Source organism: Branchiostoma belcheri, unplaced genomic scaffold (assembly GCF_001625305.1).
Source record: "Branchiostoma belcheri isolate BF01 breed outbred unplaced genomic scaffold, Haploidv18h27 scaffold73, whole genome shotgun sequence".
NCBI classification, from domain to species: Eukaryota; Metazoa; Chordata; class Leptocardii; order Amphioxiformes; family Branchiostomatidae; genus Branchiostoma; species Branchiostoma belcheri.
This window is the reverse complement of record NW_017804387.1, coordinates 1,056,051-1,075,563: the sequence shown is the minus strand read 5'-3', so window position 1 is coordinate 1,075,563 and position 19,513 is coordinate 1,056,051. Positions and strand designations below refer to the sequence as shown.

General features: G+C 40.8%; 1 protein-coding gene and 1 non-coding gene across 2 annotated transcripts in view; one reads left to right on the top strand and one right to left on the bottom strand.

Moving 5' to 3' along the window:
* The window catches only part of LOC109485197, a 20,426-nt gene extending 1,397 nt beyond the window's left edge, over nt 1-19,029 (top strand). The window contains exons 2-19 of the mRNA XM_019788647.1: nt 809-949; nt 2,318-2,385; nt 3,747-3,908; nt 4,889-4,964; nt 5,421-5,602; nt 6,175-6,369; nt 6,879-6,984; nt 7,205-7,338; nt 7,447-7,486; nt 7,753-7,853; nt 12,208-12,376; nt 13,197-13,292; nt 13,964-14,086; nt 15,274-15,423; nt 16,441-16,602; nt 16,966-17,268; nt 17,715-17,932; nt 18,220-19,029. Of these exons, the coding sequence (XP_019644206.1) occupies nt 880-949; nt 2,318-2,385; nt 3,747-3,908; nt 4,889-4,964; nt 5,421-5,602; nt 6,175-6,369; nt 6,879-6,984; nt 7,205-7,338; nt 7,447-7,486; nt 7,753-7,853; nt 12,208-12,376; nt 13,197-13,292; nt 13,964-14,086; nt 15,274-15,423; nt 16,441-16,602; nt 16,966-17,268; nt 17,715-17,932; nt 18,220-18,312 (2,448 nt within the window). The 5' untranslated portion in view covers nt 809-879 and the 3' untranslated portion in view covers nt 18,313-19,029. The remainder of the gene's footprint in view (nt 1-808; nt 950-2,317; nt 2,386-3,746; nt 3,909-4,888; nt 4,965-5,420; nt 5,603-6,174; nt 6,370-6,878; nt 6,985-7,204; nt 7,339-7,446; nt 7,487-7,752; nt 7,854-12,207; nt 12,377-13,196; nt 13,293-13,963; nt 14,087-15,273; nt 15,424-16,440; nt 16,603-16,965; nt 17,269-17,714; nt 17,933-18,219) is intronic.
* Trnai-gau lies at nt 2,989-3,062 on the bottom strand. Its single transcript has one exon. It is a non-coding gene; the product is annotated as a tRNA-Ile (tRNA).
* Nucleotides 19,030-19,513: the final 484 nt, after the last annotated feature.

Here is a 19,513-nt window from a genome sequence, read left to right as displayed (position 1 = left end):
CCGTCCATTATAAAAGGGGAGGGGTGTAAGTTTTCCACACAGCAAAAGTTGCAGTATAAAACACAGCAAAAGTTGCAGTGTAAAACACCAAAAGTTGCAGTGTAAAACACCAAAAGTTGCAGTGTAAAACACAGCAAAAGTTGCAGTGTAAAACACAGCAAAAGTTGCAGTGTAAAACACAGAAAAAGTTGCAGTGTAAAACACCCAAAGTTGCAGTGTAAAACACCAAAAGTTGCGGTGTAAAACACCAAAAGTTGCGGTGTAAAATTTTGTACTTGTCGGCCACGGTAGATATAATTTGATAATCCCCTTAACAATACTAAGTATAGCTTTGCATTTTCGTTTTGATATTGACAAAAAACCTCAAAGATAGACGAAAAATATCCAGACTATGCATGATGTACAAAGTGACTAATAAACTGGTGGATGTACCAACTACTAAGTACCGAATACAAGCTTAGACAAGAACAAGAAATAGCCATGTCTTCAAGTACCAGAGTTATCAACCAAGGATTGAGGTGTTCAAAAACTCATTCTTTCCTAGAACTATCGCAGAGTGGAACTCGCTGTCACCAAGTACAGTAGGAGAATTCACAAGTTTCCCATCCCCAGAATGCATTGCGAAAACAAGGGTCTAAACCTCATTTGCATAGGACAGGAAGGTATCGGAATGGTGTATCGGACTGGGGATGGGAAACAGCTGCGAAGCTGGTGTGTAATGCCGAAGGGCGATTACATCGGCTATACAAATACAAATACAGAAGTGGCAATGTAGCACGATGTTTATATCCGCCTCTTTTCTTCTCAGCACTTCCATCAGGGACGAAGTCAGTTAACGTTTCCGGTCTGAGTTCCAACACGCTGTACAAGTTCCGGGTCATGGAGTTGAACCCGTTCGGTCTAAGTGACCCCAGTCTTCCCACCGGAGAGGTCCGCACTCTACCTGCACGTAAGTCTCCTGTTTCTATACATCCACCAGTTTCCCATCCCCAGAATGCAATGCGAAAATACGGGGGGAACCTTCATTTGCATATAGGGCTGGAAGGCATCGGAATGATCCTGTTGACGTTAAACAGCTTGCTTTCACTGTGTTTTGGGGGCATTTTATGCTCAACATTAATTAAATTACTATGGGCCGAATCTGACAACAAATAGAGAATGAAGTTTTAGTGTTCGTTTCAACATAGAACATGTGGTTTGTAACGTTACAGCATCAGTATAGCGTTACCACTATAACGTTACAAACCACATATTAAAAGAAATTAATTCTCTATTTGCTTTCAGATTCAACCCATAGTAGTTTAATTAATGTTGAGCATAAAATGCCCCAACACCTCAAACACAGTGAAAAACAAGCTGTTTAACGTCAACAGGATCATTCCGATGCCTGGAGAAGTAACATTTGCAAAGCAAATGCATAATATTTACCTTAGGACATGGTCTGCTCTGTTAATTCTTACTCAAACACATTCACATACATGTGCTACTGGTACATGGTGACAGGAGTAGAGCAGACCTGAAATTGCAACATTATGTAACCCAACACCAGTCACCATGGTGACAGACGTCAACAAATCATGTCATTGGTCAGGTCATAGATCACTGTTTGGAGAAGAGAAGAGGAAGAAACAGAGCAAAAACAATGTTTTCCTTCCGTAAACATAATAATTCAAAACTATCTTTACTAACCAAATCTGCTATGGGCAAGAAATCTGCTATGGGCAAGAAACATATTACCTTTATTATTATATTAGATAACTTTGAAATCCGTAAAGCGATAACTTTAAGCGATAACACTCAAGAATCGGCAGTCACAAATTGAATATAGAAATAGACAGAAACCATAACATAGCCCCTGAAAAAGGTTCTGTCTATTTTGTCTAAAGCAAATTGAAAGTGAATTTCACTTTGTCACGGAATGCTCTAGATATGATGTTTTATATAATAAGCTATTCTTATTTATGGAGTCAAGTACAACAGATTTCAACAGACTTGATGCTAATTAGACAGATTTATGTCTGTATGAAGTGCAAATAAGAGAATCTCTGTCAAAAGTACTTAAAGAAACCGTTTGTTTAGACAATGTACTACATATGTGACTAGACTAGAGCACCTGAGGACAAGTGGATTCATCTAAATTAGCATCTGTGCTTCTTCAAAATTAACACGTTTTCTAAACCGTTTACATGTACATGTAACGTTACCAAAGTTTAAGCAGACAATCTCTCAGAAGCTGACGCTTCTCCAAGCTTACAATTTTGCAACTGAGTCGTTACTGTGATAAATGATGTTATGAAACGTTTTCTATCACTATCAGCTCCAACCAAGAAGCCAGTTGTAGGCGGAGGCGGTGGAAATCGCGAGGACCTGCGCATCACCTGGGAAGTAAGTCATTAACAGTTACATTGTACATTCCTTATTCAACCGTTGTATCATTGCATCGCTGTTTCAATGTGAAATTTCTCCAAAGTTTTCTGTTCAAGCTATTTCGAGACAAAATAATGGCATTCGATAAGGCCATGTTGATTTAATTATATGGATGACATCCTCTGGGAACCCCAAAACTGATGCGAACGTGCGAATAAAAAATGTTTGGCAAAAAAGTTACTTTCATTATGAAATTTGCGTGATAATGAAGTAATAACACAGACTATGGCGAATAATCTAGTCTTCAAATTCATTTCTTTACATTTCGTCCTTTTTGTTTGATTTTGGCATTCTACGACATTGGTATCGTTTTCCAATATTTCTTTTTGCAACTTACGGTATATATTTGCTCATTTTGCAACTGTTTTGTACCATTTACAGTATGGTTGAAACCTTTTTTTTTGGAAACGGTCGAAAATTCATGCGCGCGCGAATGCCATCCATGTAATCAAATCTACACGGCATAACAAGAAATTAGCAGCCTACTGTAAAATAACCGAGAAGAATGTTTTGAATGTATAATTCGCACTAAAACTACTGTAGGGGCAGTAAAAATTGTTTTGGCCAGCACGGGGGTCGAACCCGCGACCTTCGCGTTATCAGCACGACGCTCTAACCAACTGAGCTAACCGGCCAGTCGTCTGATTGAACTTGCCATCATTGTGCTTCATCATTTACTGCCCTCCTCACTTTAATCCAGGATATAACATACTACTACAGGAAAATGTTTCGCATCCTCTTTTCAGATGTATACTAAATGATTAGTACAGTCAAACCTGTTAAGGTGACCACCTCGAAGCTGGCCAGCTGGCCATGGTGACCGCTTTTTCTCGGTCCCAAAAATTTTCCCCATTGACGCCAGCATTAAGGAACCTACCCAAGGTGACCACCTCTCCAAGGCGGCCGTAGTCGCCCTGAGTTGGGTCCGCTCAAGGGCCCAATACCTGCTCATCGTGACCACATCAAATTCGATCATGTTGATTATTGATGATAACTAATGAGAAATCATGGAGAAACCAGCCAGTTTGCCTCGACTGCTGGACAATTTTTTTTGTTCCATGTGCCAGCCTCCCTACATGCATTCACCACAGACCTGAAGATGCTTACAGCATTTGACATTAAAACATCTCGACTTGGAAACCATTTATGTCTCAGTCATGTTGTGAGATGACCCTCTTCAATTAGACCACCTGTCCAAGGTGGTCACTTTTCTTTGGTTCCCTGGGTGGCCGGCTCGGACAGGTTTGACACTAATTTGCGACAACTTTTGTGGAAAAAAAGGGCCCTGCTGACTATTTGTTATTCCCCTGTACCCGCAGCCGTTTGAGAAGAGAGACTACGGAGGTCCCGGGTTTGGTTACCGGGTGATGTTCCGCAGGAGAGGCGTCAGTACCTGGGGCAGGGATGAGATCAGGACTAACGAGAGTGTTGAACTGGCTTCATACGTGCACGGTCCTACCCGGTACTACGTACCTTACGACGTACGTATACATATACATTTTTCTCTTCAGAAGTACAGGGGGTTAAAATCATCTTTATTTCAATATACATGTATATACAAGATGACTCGTTGAAGTACACCTAGGCCAGCCCTTTATCTCATTAAGAGGAGGGCACAAGGTAAGTAAAATGTAACAAGTAACTGTGTGCATCGGACATTAAACTTTCGATTAAAATTGTTTTCTACACATACATTTCATTTATACGTATACTTACAAAAATGTTTTATAGATCTTAAAGATTAAAAAAAAGAATCAAGCCTGTTGCATCAAATTTATCTTTTACAAGAGAATGTTTCTACTACATGTATATGTTAGAATGGATGGATTTTTCAAGCTAACCGACATCTATCACACCTTAGTTGTCCTTCTGTAAGACACCTGGAGCCGTATAGTTCCCGTTTAGAACTTTTATGACAACTTGCCACCACTACAAGTTTATTATGTTTACCGATGGAAAAGATATTGTTTTTGCTTTTTTTCTTCGTCTTCTTCTGCAAAGGTCAATGACCTGAACCAGACTGTTGCCATGGTAACTAGTGTTGGGTTACACCATGTTGCAATTTTATAGCAGGAGGGATTTAGCTTCCTGTCTGACCATGTATATGAAATTCAAATTGTGTTTCAGTAAGATTTAACAGAGCAGATTATCCGAAGATAAACATTATGCACTTGCTTTGCAAACATTACCTTTCTAATGTTTGCGATAAAACTTCTTGGGAAAGCATTGGTAACAGTTTATAAGCAAAAGACATGGAAAAGTCGGCAACGTTGCCTTATGATCAGTCCAGGCCGCCATTACAAATTTTACGATATTATATATAATTGGAAATACGCCCTCTACAATATGACTCTGAAACTCATAAAATAACACAACCAATTGGGAAAACAATCGAGGAAAAACGAAAAATTTATTCTGAATTTTTACATCTTCTGACAATTATACCGATGTATTTCTACAGGTCAAAGTACAGGCTTTTAACGACCTGGGGAACGGTCCTGAGAGTGACATGGTGACTGTTTACTCTTCAGGAGGACGTAAGTATACAATAGTACTACTGTCATCCTCGAGAGTTTGAATTGATTTCTTTATTATATTGATATCGCTAAATCTACACTAATGTAACGTTGCTGTATACAGCACTTTGACAGAACATACTGCCTCTGCGCGAAACCCTAATTTTTCACGATTTTCGTTGGATGTCTGGTCAATGTTGCCTTAGAATTTTAGCCTTAAATCTTCTTAGCTATAGGTTCGCTCCCAAAAATTCGCTCTTGTGGCTATTAGTTTTGCCCATTCCAAAACTATAGACGCCATCCTTAATGGTACTAGCCTGGAGTCCAGACTTGGCTATTACGATACGAGAATACGCCCTTAAAGTTCTGTTGAATGCAAGTACGAGTACATAACGGGTGTCTGGCAGATGCAGTACGTCTACTACTATATTGGTGCTCCAAGTCATTCATTAACATGTTCTTCTGAACCTATATTAGCTCCAGGACGGATAAACGCCGTGCAGATGATGTACACCAGTCACTCCAACGCCACGCTGTCCTTCTCACCGCCACAGTACCGGGGGAACCTGCTGTACTACGTCATACGTTACTGGAAGTCTAACGAGAGGGCCAACAGTTCGTATGATCCCGTCAACTACCAGGTCGTACCCATCGAACAGGTAAGGGAGGAAGATTTATCATGCCAGCAGATTTTGGATGGCATCTTAAGAATTATACTATGATGTTATGTTATGCTGAGGTCACATTTCCAAACCGGGGCCCGGACGGGCTGTTTGCGTAAAAAAATCAACAATTCTTGTCAGGAATATACACAAATAGTACTAATGATTGTCTTTTAAACTTTGTTTGGGTTTTGTTGTCTTTAATATTGTACTTTTCGTCCCCGAAAGCTGCCCGGCCGGGCCCCGGTTTGGAAATGTGGCCTCAGCTCAACAATTGTACAATGATACTATCTGGTTGATGATTCACTGAAAATCACTCGGATGGATGAATGGCGGACCCCCGTCTCGTATTAGCCACACGGTGATTTACATAATCACCCCTAATATATATTACGCGAGCCATGCAAAGCAAAGCCGCATTGCACATGTTGAGGATGTATGACAAACAACAAGAATTTCACAACGTACAACGCATTACATCTATTAGTAAGTGCTACATAACAACAAACATGCATATATATACTACAAAAAGACATATACTGAACTTTACTGATATTTCTCGATAACAGGCCCGCGTTAGACCAGTCCGCTATACCGAGCTGGAGCCGCTCAACCCGTACGTCTGGCCGATCCCTGCCGACGAGGAGCCGAGGAGGTACCGACGGAATCCCGACGAGCCACACCTTCGGGTCCGAAGGGCCGACGCCGGGCCACACTACGGCGTCGTCACAGGCCTCGATCCGGACCAGCAGTACAGGTTTTCGGTAGGACTACTTCGTCACAAAAAGTTTTTACGTTCAAGGATACGCTGTACACATCATTGTGTAACGATTTGCAACAAAATATGTCAGTGAGATGTTTTTAACGGTGTTGTTCAATGCCAATTATGACCACTTCTAGGCCCTGAGCTAGGTGTTCAGACAGATACGTGACTATGCCAGAAGATGTCGGTGGATATTCAATCTGAAAACTTGAGGATTGTATTTGAAAAGGCATGTGTTTGGGAGGAAGATCCATAGTTTTGCAGTCCGGGGAAAGAAGCTGTTGTTGTAGAAGGACTTTGAGACAAGAATTTGAACGGTGTGACTATGTGAACTGCAGGAAGACTTAGCGGCACGCTGAAAAGTTCTCCTGAGTGGTTGGACGATTGGTGAGAATTCTTCTGATCAGCGCCGGTGAAAGTGATTAGATTAGAATGCGAAGCCACAATAAAGGAAGCTAAGTGCGTTGATATCACATTGTAAAATCTTACAGAATGATGCTTTCCATGCAGGTTCGAGCCCGTACAGACGGAGGCCGGGGGGACTACAGCAGGGAGGTTTCCGGGAAAACATTGGCGAACGCCGCGCAGTCCAGGGCAGCGGCTGGCGGACGACTAAGTAAGGGCTATTATATATTAAAAATACCTAGCTGCACGATTTAAGTCCCCTTCCGATAACTTTGAGAGTTTCCAACAATGCCAGCTATTTTCCATACTAGAAATACTAGAAATGTTAGAAACATTTACAATATTAGAAAAACTGTCACATATGCATGTTTCAAGTAGCATCCAATACTTTTCGCCAGTGAGTTCTAACATTTGTTATCTACTTATCACAGACCAGCCGTGGTTGCCGACGCTACTCTGGGTCTTCCTGGCTCTGCTGATCTTACTGTCCCTGCTGTGCTGCTGTCTGGGGTGCTACTGGTACAAAAATGTGCGGCGACACACCAAGCTAAAAACAACAAGCAAGGTACACTTCATACACTAGTACGTCCGTCCGCAGTACACAGATCACCTTTACAATGGATTCTCCACAAAAGTTTGAGTCATAATCTCACCTCTCGATTCTCTGTTTCAGGTACCAGCAGAAATATCACTGGACAACATGGCTACCAACAGTAAGTTCTTACGTGGAATAATGACTGGACTCATTGATTTTTAAAGATTTAATTCACAGGATACTAATTTATCTCTGACACCTTTGACAGATCATATTTAAGTATATTCATTAACATGTTCCGACTTTTTATTGTTTGGAAAATTATGACACTCGTTGCTATTATCATTCACACATTTTACACCATGGCATTTGTATCATATCATATCATTTCTTTTTCAAGACAATGGCAACATGCATTGGATGTTTTTAACTCTTTCTTCCCAGGAATGACGCACGCTCACAAAAAGCAGCTCCTTCGTCACAAACCTACTCTGGTGAAGACAGTAGATCCAGAACCAGTCATAAACCATCTGGTCCAGAAGGAGGTTTGTACTTGTGACTTTTCTCCCATAGACAGCATACCGACTAAAATACATGTATTCTAAAAAGTCTGTTATACCTGTTATACCACAGGCTACTTTTTATATTTTAGTAGCCTGTGGTAGATATTCAAGGATTTATTGAATTGAGGTTAAGAAGAATCTGTTTAATTCTCATTTGAATGTAATTCTGAACTTATTATTATTTTTTTTTTTAATTTTTTTTTTCTATATCTTTATTCAGTAAATCACATGCACAATACATTTTAACACTGCAAATTTAAAACGCGAATTTACATCAATACCTGGTTATATACACTTTACGACTATACAGCAGTAGGTGATCATAAGACATACAGGAGATATTACATAACCTAAACTACATAATTACAGAACAGATGTGGGCGAGTCAAAAGGAAATGTCGATAGTCTGTGTTTTACGGCATGGAACGTGGGGTTGATATTGCTAATGGCGGTGCAGAAAAGGTAAAATTTTGCTTGCAAGATACAACTGTTCAGTGTTTTATTGTTTTGGAGGGGGGAGAAGTGACCATAAATAATTTCATTGTTGGAGAGAGCCTCGGGAAGCGTATGATCCTTTTTCCACCAGTCCATAAACTCTTTCCAGAAATATTTGGCAGTGTGGCATTCAGCAAATAGATGTACTATTGTTTGTTTTTCTTCACAATATGGGCATTGGTCGGAGTCTTTTATTTTTACCTTCTTTAAATATACATTGGTAGTCAAGAACCTGTGTAAAATTTTATATTGAAAGTACTGTATTTTGGTTTGGTTTGAGCAAATGTAGGGTAGCATGTAAACTTTTCTTATGTCATCTTCCTCTTGTATACAACGAATAATTTCATCCTGCCTTGAAGGTGGCTGCACAATTTTATTTACGAAAAGCTTATAAAATTGTTTACATTTATAGGTAAGTAAAGACTGGACATTGCTTTCCTCGTTAGTGTGTCTCAATAGCGCTCTTTTCCAACTAGAGGGAATTGAGGCGCAAAGACCGTAATATCTTAATATGTCGGCAGGGTTTAATTCAAGTCCAGTTTTCCTCGTAATAACATTTGGGGTCAGAAAGTTTCCCTCGACATCAGTAATGTCTTCTATCTTCCGTATTCCGTACAAGTACATTTTGTTCCAAAAAACAGATTTTTTTCCTTGTAAAATATACTGATTATTCCACAAAAACTCTTTTTTAATTTCGGTCATGGTTTGAGGGCAATGTGAGTTCAATTCTTCCCAGGCTTCGAGTATCTTTATGTAGAAGGTAGGTATGTTTTCAAGATTCAGAGTTTTAATTGAAAAGTTGCATTCAAAAAGAAAAGCTCCCCCAAACTGAAGGAAGTGAGATTCTAAAGCTTGTGTCGTACAGATTCTCTTTACCCAACTTGCTCTTAAGGCCTTAACCATACTAGCAAAATCCATCATTTTTAATCCCCCTTTGTCTTTCTCTCCTATCAAAGTTGAAAATTTCACCTTATGTGTTTTGTGGTTCCATACAAAATTTAATCCTATGTTGTTAACTTTCCGTTCGAAATGTGGGGTGTTGTGAGAACAGAGCAATTATAAATCAATTTTGAAACAGCTAAACACTTGTATATGAGTATTCTCCCTATTAAGGTTAAGTCTCTTCCTGACCAAACTTTAAGTAGATTTTCCATTTTCGTTAGTTTTTCATTAAAATCGAGCTCTTCACATTTTTTCTTGTTGTAGGAGAAGTGTACACTGAGACACTTAATAGGTCTATCTGGCCAGTGTACGTCAAGTGGTTTGTCGTTTCGTTCTTTATAGCTCCCGATCCACATAGCCTCCGTTTTCCTTTTTGCTGGCCTGCAATCCAGAGCAGTGGCCGAACGTTTCTATCGTTGCCAGAGCTCGTTTTGCCGAAGTAACACTGTTTGCGATTATTGTCGTATCATCAGCATACATGAGATTATTTGTCATCTGATTGTTTATACTTATGCCCTCTATACTTGTATCCGAACGTAATTTACATGCTAATAGTTCCAGGCCTAATATGAACAGGAGACCCGAGAGGGGATCCCCCTGTCGCACTCCGCGTTTCAACGTGAACCAGTCGGAAGAAAAACCATTGATTACGCAACTACAAGAGTTTTTATACAACACTGATACCCAATGTCTGAAAACTGGACCAAATTTGAAAGTTGTAAGTGCATTTTCCAGATAATTCCATTCCAGGGTATCAAAGGCCTTTCTGAAATCAACAAATAAGGCGATACCAGGTGTTTGTGTTTTTTCGGTCTCTTGCATTATATCCCATATGCGTCTGATGTTAGTGCCAATATATCTTCCTTTTACATATCCTGTTTGGTCTTCATGTATAATGGATGGTAATAAAGGTTCAATGCGTAAAGCTCTTTTCCAACTAGAGGGAATTGAAGCGCAAAGACCGTAATATCTTAATATGTCGGCAGGGTTTAATTCAAGTCCAGTTTTCCTCGTAATAACATTTGGGGTCAGAAAGTTTCCCTCGACATCAGTAATGTCTTCTATCTTCCGTATTCCGTACAAGTTTGTGTTTTTTCGGTCTCTTGCATTATATCCCATATGCGTCTGATGTTAGTGCCAATATATCTTCCTTTTACATATCCTGTTTGGTCTTCATGTATAATGGATGGTAATAAAGGTTCAATGCGTAAAGCTAGACATTTAGCCAAAATTTTGTAGTCTGTATTTAGTAATGCTATCGGTCTCCAGTTTTCGAGTTTTCTGCAGTCACCTTGTTTTGGGAGGAGGCGGATGATCCCTCGTTTCTGTGAGATTGACAATTCGCCCTCCACAAGTGCAGTATTAAAAGAATCGACAACTTCATTTTGGATCTTATCCCAAAAGTACAAAAGAAACTCAGACGACAAACCATCTGTTCCGGGTGATCTATTTTTCTTCTTTGCCATTTGTTTTAAAGCTGTAAGTAGCTTCTTTGACTGTTATATTTCCTTCGCAACTATCCCGCTGTTCTCCTGTTAGTTCGTTTATTTTGTCGTTTGAGAAGAATTCTTCAAAATTTGGGTCATCAGGATTTGCTTCTTTAGATGTATATAGTGATTCGAAAAATTGTTTCTCCTGATCCAAAATCTTACACGGATCCGAGATTACTAAATTATCATCTGTCACAAGCTCGTTGATACATTTCTGTTCATAATTTCGTTTCTCTAAGTTTAGAAAGTATTTAGTGCTTTTTTCACCCTTCTCGTGCCAACGGCATCTGCTTCTTATGATAGCTCCTTTTACTTTTAAACATCTAATCTCATCTAACTTTTCTTTAGCACGACTATATTTACACCAATTTTCTTGAGTGGGGTTTGACTCGTATTCCCTCAAGTGGGAGTTTGTTTGCTTTTCTGCTATGTACTCGTCTTTTTTTCTCTCTTTTGCTTTCTTTTTAGAGTAATACATGGTAAATGACCGTATTTCCATTTTTATCAAGTCCCATCTTAATCTTTTGTCCTCAACTTGGGAGTATTTCACCTTAGCATCTTCAATTTTGTGTTTCATTTCATCAGTGTAATTTGTATCATTAAGAAGTGTATTATTGAATCTCCAAAACCCTGGGCCTCTTTCACGCGCGTTTTTAGGTTTAAAGTGTACCTTAACTGCAGAGTGATCGGGTGACGGTGCATGGATAATATTCGCGCTGCCACATCGGACTTTTAGACTTTCTGATACGAAAATGTAGTCCAATCTGCACATTATATTTTGATTCGCATCCCGCCAGGTATACCTTCTCTCTTCGGGGTTCTTTTCCCGCCAAATGTCAATTAGGTCATGCCCCTTTATCAAAAGATTAATAGCTTGTATTGTTCGAAACTTTGAACTTCTGAACTTATTCTGTATGTCTTTTTAATGAATTGTATTGTTTCACGAGCCCTGGAAGATTGGTCTATAGAGGTAGCCTCTACCAGGCTTCATGAGGCGGCTGGGAAGATTAGAAATTGGCCAAGTAGAGAGATAACATGCCAGGGGAGTTGATCCGCTAGAGAGTACAGTTTGTCGCACCCGGTTTTACTCTTTCAATCCAGCTGCCTCCCGAAACCTGGTAGAGGCTATGATAGAGGGGACAAAGGGTATCTCATCATCATCATCATCATCATGCCTCCGGATTATGAATCCGGTGAGGTACACTTGATAAAGTTACTCCAGTATGCCCTATCCCTCATAGCAGACACTAATGCAGGCCCTGCGAGACCAGTGTCTCTCTCTAGCATGGACAAAAGTGTAGTATAAGGACGTCCTACTCTACGTCTCCCAGTAGGATATCTAAAGGGTATATAATATAGGATAAGGGTATCTCAATAAACTCAAACTAACAACAAAATGTGTTCTTCAGGTCATCCCTAAGACCATGGCGGGACAGTTACGAAGCCCAAAGAAACCAGAAGAAGCGCACGAGAGACTGCTGACCGTGCTGCCGTCCCGTCCTGACCCGGCGTTCTTCCACTACTGTGACGCCGTACGGAAACAGGACTCCGGTCTGGCTGATCAACTGGAAAGGAAAAGTAAGACATCGGCATTTCTTATTTGCCGTTCCCTCCATTTTAATGCCGTCACACATTCTGAACCTTCCCCAGACAAGATCTGACCAGACTTAGGCCACGCCATCCTTTACGATGATGAATGATGAAATGGTTTATTGAGAATAAAAACACTGGCAGCCTTACATAGGCTGAATTGTGGTTCTTTAACAATTCATTCATGTTAGACTCATTGACAACATAATACAAAATTCTTATCACATAGATTAAAACAGAAAGGTACGATCATTCAATATTAAGTTCCAGACATATATTAAAATCAAATTGGTGACTACATTTTGAAACGTTTTACTCATAAATAAGATATTCTATATAGATTCGATTACATAATAATTGAAACGAATTCGAGTTAAATTTGAGTCAAATTTGACCTCCGAACACTCACTCCCGAATGGTTGTTTTTTGTTAGCTGGTGTTCTGCTGACTTTTTTTTAACACCAGCTAAATATACAACCGAATTCAAATGTTAAACATTTTGAAACATTTGGCTGCCTGATAGTTGCCGACTTTGCTCCGACCTACTCCTAGCCATTATTGTGGGTCGTTCGGCTAGTGTTTTGGGAGGCCAACTTCGTTAATGTGTGATATGGGCTTTATGTATCGTTCTTGGATACTATTATTGTGTACCAATCACACTAACACTAGAAGAATGTCCTATAAGAAGTTATGAACATTGCACTTTGGCACACGGGTAAAACTGTACATATTTCTAGCACGACTCTGATGTACACAAACAACTTTTTGCAGACGATAGTTTTAACACTTTTTCTGCCCTTCCCCTCAGCGCCTTCCATCAGCGGAAGTGGAGAGAACGGAGTGTTCGGGTCCATGCCCCTGAAGACTCCCTCTGGATCCGAGGGGGACAGCATCAGTATACACGGTGGGTCTCCATCTACTGACCTATCAACTCCTAGGATTCAATTTTTTTAAAACACGACTCCGTGTCCGTCCACGGCACTTTATTCTTGCAAACTAACAGTGTACAGAGAACGGAACTAAGTATGCACAATGGTCATCATCATCACGTGCCATGTCCTCTCTCTTTGTCAAATATACATACTCTATAAGTAGAGATAGAACGCCAGATTACTAGAAGGAGAACCTTATGTAAACACAACTGTAACTGTTACAGTACTTTGAATATGCCAGTTACAAACGGCATGAGCATCAGCATTACATCTTCTATAACACATCTCTCAAAGATTGTTCTAGGATGTTACAGTGCAAGATAGTTTTGTTCACGTCTTTTCTCCAAGAATGCTACGTTCAGTACCGCTGTAATCATTTTAGTTGATATGTACTATGTACATTCATCGATGTAGGTTAGGTATAATACCAAACCAAAACCTTAAGTTTGTTATTTGATGTTTTATAGATTGTTTAATTGCCAATACGGGCATTATTTTTCAGAAGTATATATACTTTATTTCTCTGTGGCCTATCTGTAAAACATTTGCTATTCGTATTCGTAACTCTAACACAGTACATGTACCTATCCATGACTCCTTTGACAAAATCAACAATGGTTTTTGGTGGCTTTATGAATTACAGATGCTCTTGAGACGAAGATGAAGTATGAAGACATGAACAACAGTCACTACTCCATGGACCTGGACCCGACTGGCCCCCGGGCGAGGTCCAAACAGCGACTGGTCAGCTCGTCAACAGAAGACGGTTAGTTCGGACTTCGGACACTTCTGTCTCTTTTAAGCCCCTGTCTCACATTCAGAACCTTCCCCCGACCAACAGCCAACTACTAGACTATAGTAAGTAGTTTGGCTGTAGTTCGGGACCTGACATTTAGACCGAGAATGAAAACGAATTTGAGATACATTTGAGTCAAATTTGACCCCCGAACACGCGTGAGGTAGGAGAGGAAGCGTGGTCCAGTGAATCCCAGTTGTTGTCGCTCACCCAGCATGCACACTACTGTTAAGGGTCGCAGTCCTTAGGTCTGTGGTCCACTGTTCATTGTGCTTGTGGGGACCGGGGAATTTCACCCGTACAATGAACCTGTAAATACTGTACATAGCTGTCTTTTCTGTCACGACCAGTGGGAGATTCATTGAGCTTTTAAAAACACTGGATTTCGAGATCACTCTCCTTTCCTTTTTTGTTCGACCTCGCCGAACACCAGCCGACCTTGCTCCCGATCTAATTACATTTGTACCTATAAACCATATTTCGTTTATTTCTATACCCTTTAGTCAATGACTAATCTTCCAGGGTTCAAAAAATATAAACATATGAACATACTGACAGCAAAATTAAAGAGAATGAACATACATAATCATCACAAATTATATACAGGTTAAACAAAACGATCATGAGTTAACTTAATATATACAACTTAACTTACGTACAACTGGTGGATGGCCTTTTTGAATTGATGTGGACTTGTCAGTGTTTTGGGGGAGTTCGGTAGTGTTTGGGAGGCCATATTCGATATTCGGCTGTGTGACAGGGGCTTAACTAAATGTCATAAGTGTGGCTGCCGAAATGTACTTCGAGAGTTGAGATCTTATCATGTCTTATCTTATCATGAAAGTTCATCTGTGTTGGTAGTTACATGTTTAAAGTTAAAACTTTTGGTCCAACACAAAAAATTCTCGCACCTTGAGCTTTCGACCAGTCACTCTGGTCTTCCTCAGTAGACTGACCCACTGAGGCTTGTCACCTGGCTTCTTTGAAGTGTGACATCAACACTGGGTCAAAGGTATCTGGTAGACTATGTCGGACCCCGTCGCGGTTCACTGGGTCAGTCTACTGAGGAAGACCAGAGCGAGAAGACGAAAGCTCTAGGTGAAAGAATTTTTTGTGTTGGACCAAAAGTTTTAACTTTAAACATGTGCATCTTGTAGAGAACCCGTCGCCATTGGTAACGCCCACGACATCATCCGACAAGCACATATACGCGGAGATCAAGGGCAAGAAGAAATCGAGCAAAAAACAACCTAGTTCTGGACAACAGAACATCGCCTTCCAGGGCGACGACAACAATGGTTTTTACGGTCGGTGCTGCGGTGCAAATCAGCCGATATTCGCCAGTTTCCCATCCCCAGAATGCAGTGCGAAAATAGGGGGGGGGTAACCCTCATTTGCATAGGACTGGAAGGCATCGGAATGATCCTGTTGACGTTAAACAGCTTGCTTTTAACTGTGTTTTGAGGTGTCGGGGCATTTTATGCTCAACATTAATCAAATTACTATGGGCCGAATCTGACAACAAATAGAGAATGAAGTTTTAGTGTTCTTTTCAACATGGAACATGTGGTTTGTAACGTTACAGCATCAGTATAGCGTTACCACTATAATGTTACAAACCACATATTCCAAAAAATCATTCTCTATTTGTTTTCAGATTCAACTCATAGTAATTTAATTAATGTTGAGCATAAAATGCCCCAACACCTCAAAACACAGTGAAAAACAAGCTGTTTAACGTCAACAGGATCGTTCCGATGCCTTCCAGTCCTATGTAAATGAGGGTTACCCCCCTATTTTCACATTGCATTCTGGGGATAGGAAACTGGTGAATTCGTACTGACTAGACTGATGCAGCATGGGGATTAACAGTCGCTTAGCCCTTTGAATTTTCAGCATGTGGCTGTCATGTATTTGCATGTAACTTGGCCCTTCGTTACTAATGATGTGCTTTTCAGCATGACTTCTGAAATGGTGGCTGTTACGTAGCTATACAACAACGCTGGTGGTTGATATGTCTTCCCTGTGATTGCCTTGCGCCAATATATATTCTTCACACTTCTTCTTGCATTGTAATGTTTGTAATCGTGTTCAATTTGATTGATTTCGTCTACAGGATACGATTTCTTCCGCCTCGAGCATGCAATCAGTTTTTTTCTGTTAACACATTCTTCAATTACAGATACTTGAATCGAATATTGCAAGAGTTCATAGAAATACTACACATTCCATCCATGTGTTTATGTAGTATTTTCGTAAGCCCGTTTTCATTTCTAACTGAAAATGAGTGAGCACGTTAAAAACGTAGTCTTTGTGGGTTACAGACGACACTGAGACAAGCCCCAAGAGCTCCCGAGAACACACCAACGAAGGGTTTGATGACTACGACCTGCCACCGTATCCGCCAAGTCACAGGGCGAAATCCAGATCTGGATCCAGTCAGCAGTCGCCGAGGAGCAGCGAAAGGATGGATCTAGATCTGGCTGGTAATTATGCTGAAGCTAACTTTTAATCTTGGAGCCTTTTGGGTTGTGTGGCGTAACGACAGAGCGTTCGGCTCGGAACCAAGAGGTCCCGAGTTCTAATCCTGCCATGCCACCGATCCTGTGCCCTTGGAAAAGGCACTTTACATGACTTCCGTTCCTCCCTTAACTCAGGTGAAAATGAGTATGCTTATTGTCCGTCCTCTGTTTTAGTGCTTTGAATATCCAGTTTTTCAGCCCTGAAATTGCATGCACAGAATGTCTTTAAGAAATCCAAGGCAAATAAGGGACAAACCCATTAGAACGTTGGTTAGAAATGACAAAAAAATTAAAACTGTACTGACTAAAGAGAGGTATTTTTTGCAGAAGCTGAACCAGTGGACATGTCAAGTCAGTTCGCGGCTCCATCGTTTGAGCCGAGACCTTCCCGCCGGCCGGGACCCCTGGCTCCTCCCGCCCAGCCACCCCCGCCTGTACCGGCACCTGTGTCCAGGCACGCACCTGTATCAGCACCTGTATCAGCACCTGTATCAGCATCTCCACCTGTATCAGCACATGAACCTGTGTACTCCACTCCTTCCATCGACCCACATCCCTTCGAGGCCCAGTCCGGACAGAGGGTGACAGCAGAAGACGGGTGGCCCGTTATCATCGAAGTCTACGGGCCAGGTACGACTTTCTTTTACATATGACCTAACCCAATACAATACGATTATGGGACTATGCCACCATCTTAGAATTACTGCAGTACCGGCAAAATATGTACGCACTGAATGTTAAATCTATGTGCCTGCCACTATTTCATGAATACGAGGAATGTCCTTGGGAAAGGATGGGTGGTACTATAATAGTCGCATCGTGAAAGCATGAGCTATCGTTCGGTGTCGCCACATGTACGCTACTGGAAAGGGCCGTAGTCCTTCGGACGGGCACCGGGGGTTTACGCCGTGGTTTACTGTTTATTGTATTTGTCAAGTTGGGGAAATTTCCAAGTTCAAAGGATCTGTACATCAGTACAGTGTCGTCTCTGCCATGGCCAGTGAAAGAGTAATCTTGATTTTGTTTGAACGAAACTGGTTCGAGATTACTTTTTATCCCGTATTTTACCCCTGTAGCTGACGAGGTAAGATGGCTGTACGAAGGCCGAGAGTTGCCGAACTGTGCTCAGTACCAGCAGGAGTCGGAGACGCCCGAGTGTCACCTGCTGCACATCAACGGTGTGAACCGGCAGAACGCCGGGGTGTACACCTGCCAGGGAACCATCTACGGGGAGGGCACGGTCTCGTGCGACGTCATCATCGACATAGCCGGGACCAAGTCCAAGACTGGCTCGGTAAGTAACTACCTGTGATAGATATTCTTCAGCATCATCCTCCTCATCATCATCATTCTCATCATTCTCATCATCAGTCCTCCGGGCCCGCCTCCCGAAGCCTGGTAGAGGCTAGACTTTTTATGTTATGGTTGATGATACTCGTATGATGTGAAAAGGGCACATTTGTGTAAATCTCTTCTGATTGCTCTACTGTGATTGTCAGCAGTCTATATATTTTGTGGTAGTATTGTTGTTTAGCTTTCCTCAAGCTCTGGATGACAATACGTTCCTTTCTCTTCACACAGTACACAAACATGCCGATGTACGATGACGACTACAGCCTACACCCACGAGATGACTATGACGACGGGGATCGGAATTTATCTTCAATGGTTTAAACTCTGTGGTCTAAACAGTTCATTCGCCATCACTTAAAAGTCCTCCATGCTAGTGGAGCACTTTCATTTATTGAATTTACACAAAATTGACAGTGTTTTGTTTAATTCTGGGATATTTTCTTGGTTCAATGATACGTTGACGAGTACTAAGTAAACGTTAGAGAGAACCTTGTAAAAAGAATTTGTATCCATTTGCCTGAGTCATTATATAATAATAGCGGTTACTATTTTTACTAAATAGAGTGTTTCGAATAAGCTAGAATTGAATGTAGTATCTATATCTGTTGCAGTGTTAAGTAATGTATTTCCATGACAATTTCTATAACATATTTAAACGTGTTTTAATCAAGTTGGTGTTAATTTTGCATATTGGATCATATCTAAGCTTGACGTATTTAGAGCATAGTCAGATTGTATCAATATCAAGTGTATCATGACCAGAAGAATGTTTATTGTATTATTTGGTTTACGTTTTCAATAAGTGCTGTGTTCTATATAGTGCGTAACAATGAAATCCGGTGCCAACGATGAGATCCTCAATAATGCTGCTGCCTGCTGTCGGTTCGTTTTGGCTAGCTGGAAACCCTCCTTTTTGTCAGAGTAATACTTAAAACACTTGTCCTGCTTAGCGCAACATATGTCGCTTGGCACATACAGTACGTACCATCTATATAGCACCCTGTATAGGTACGATTTGGGGGTATTTCTCGTGCAACGCATCACACCGCAGCAAAACGCAACGAATGCGGAAGTAACTTTGCCACTGCAGGGCAAAAAAAATTGGGGGTCTATGATTTAATTAAGACATGAAATTATTGAAAAATATTGTGCCAGGAATGTCAGCAGGACAAGGGTTAAAGGCATCCATTGCAATTTCAGGGCGGCAAATCTGGGTTTTCAAAGTCAACTTTCTGGTCAATGTTGTAAAATGGAATCACCTATCCCACAGCATATCTTTGAGACAACAATTAATGCGATGTTGCTGGCGAAAAAACGGCTTCTTGTTTTGAATTGTAGGCTACATGTAATTCTAGCTACATGTATTTTTGGTGGTACCCAGAAAATAAGGATACACCTCATGAAATGATGACAAAAATGTGCTAAAAAAGACAGTAAATGTCAATATCAGATAGATTTCCTCGTCCAGAATATTTTTATTTTGCTACAATGAAATTACATTGGATGCCTTTAAATCTTTCAC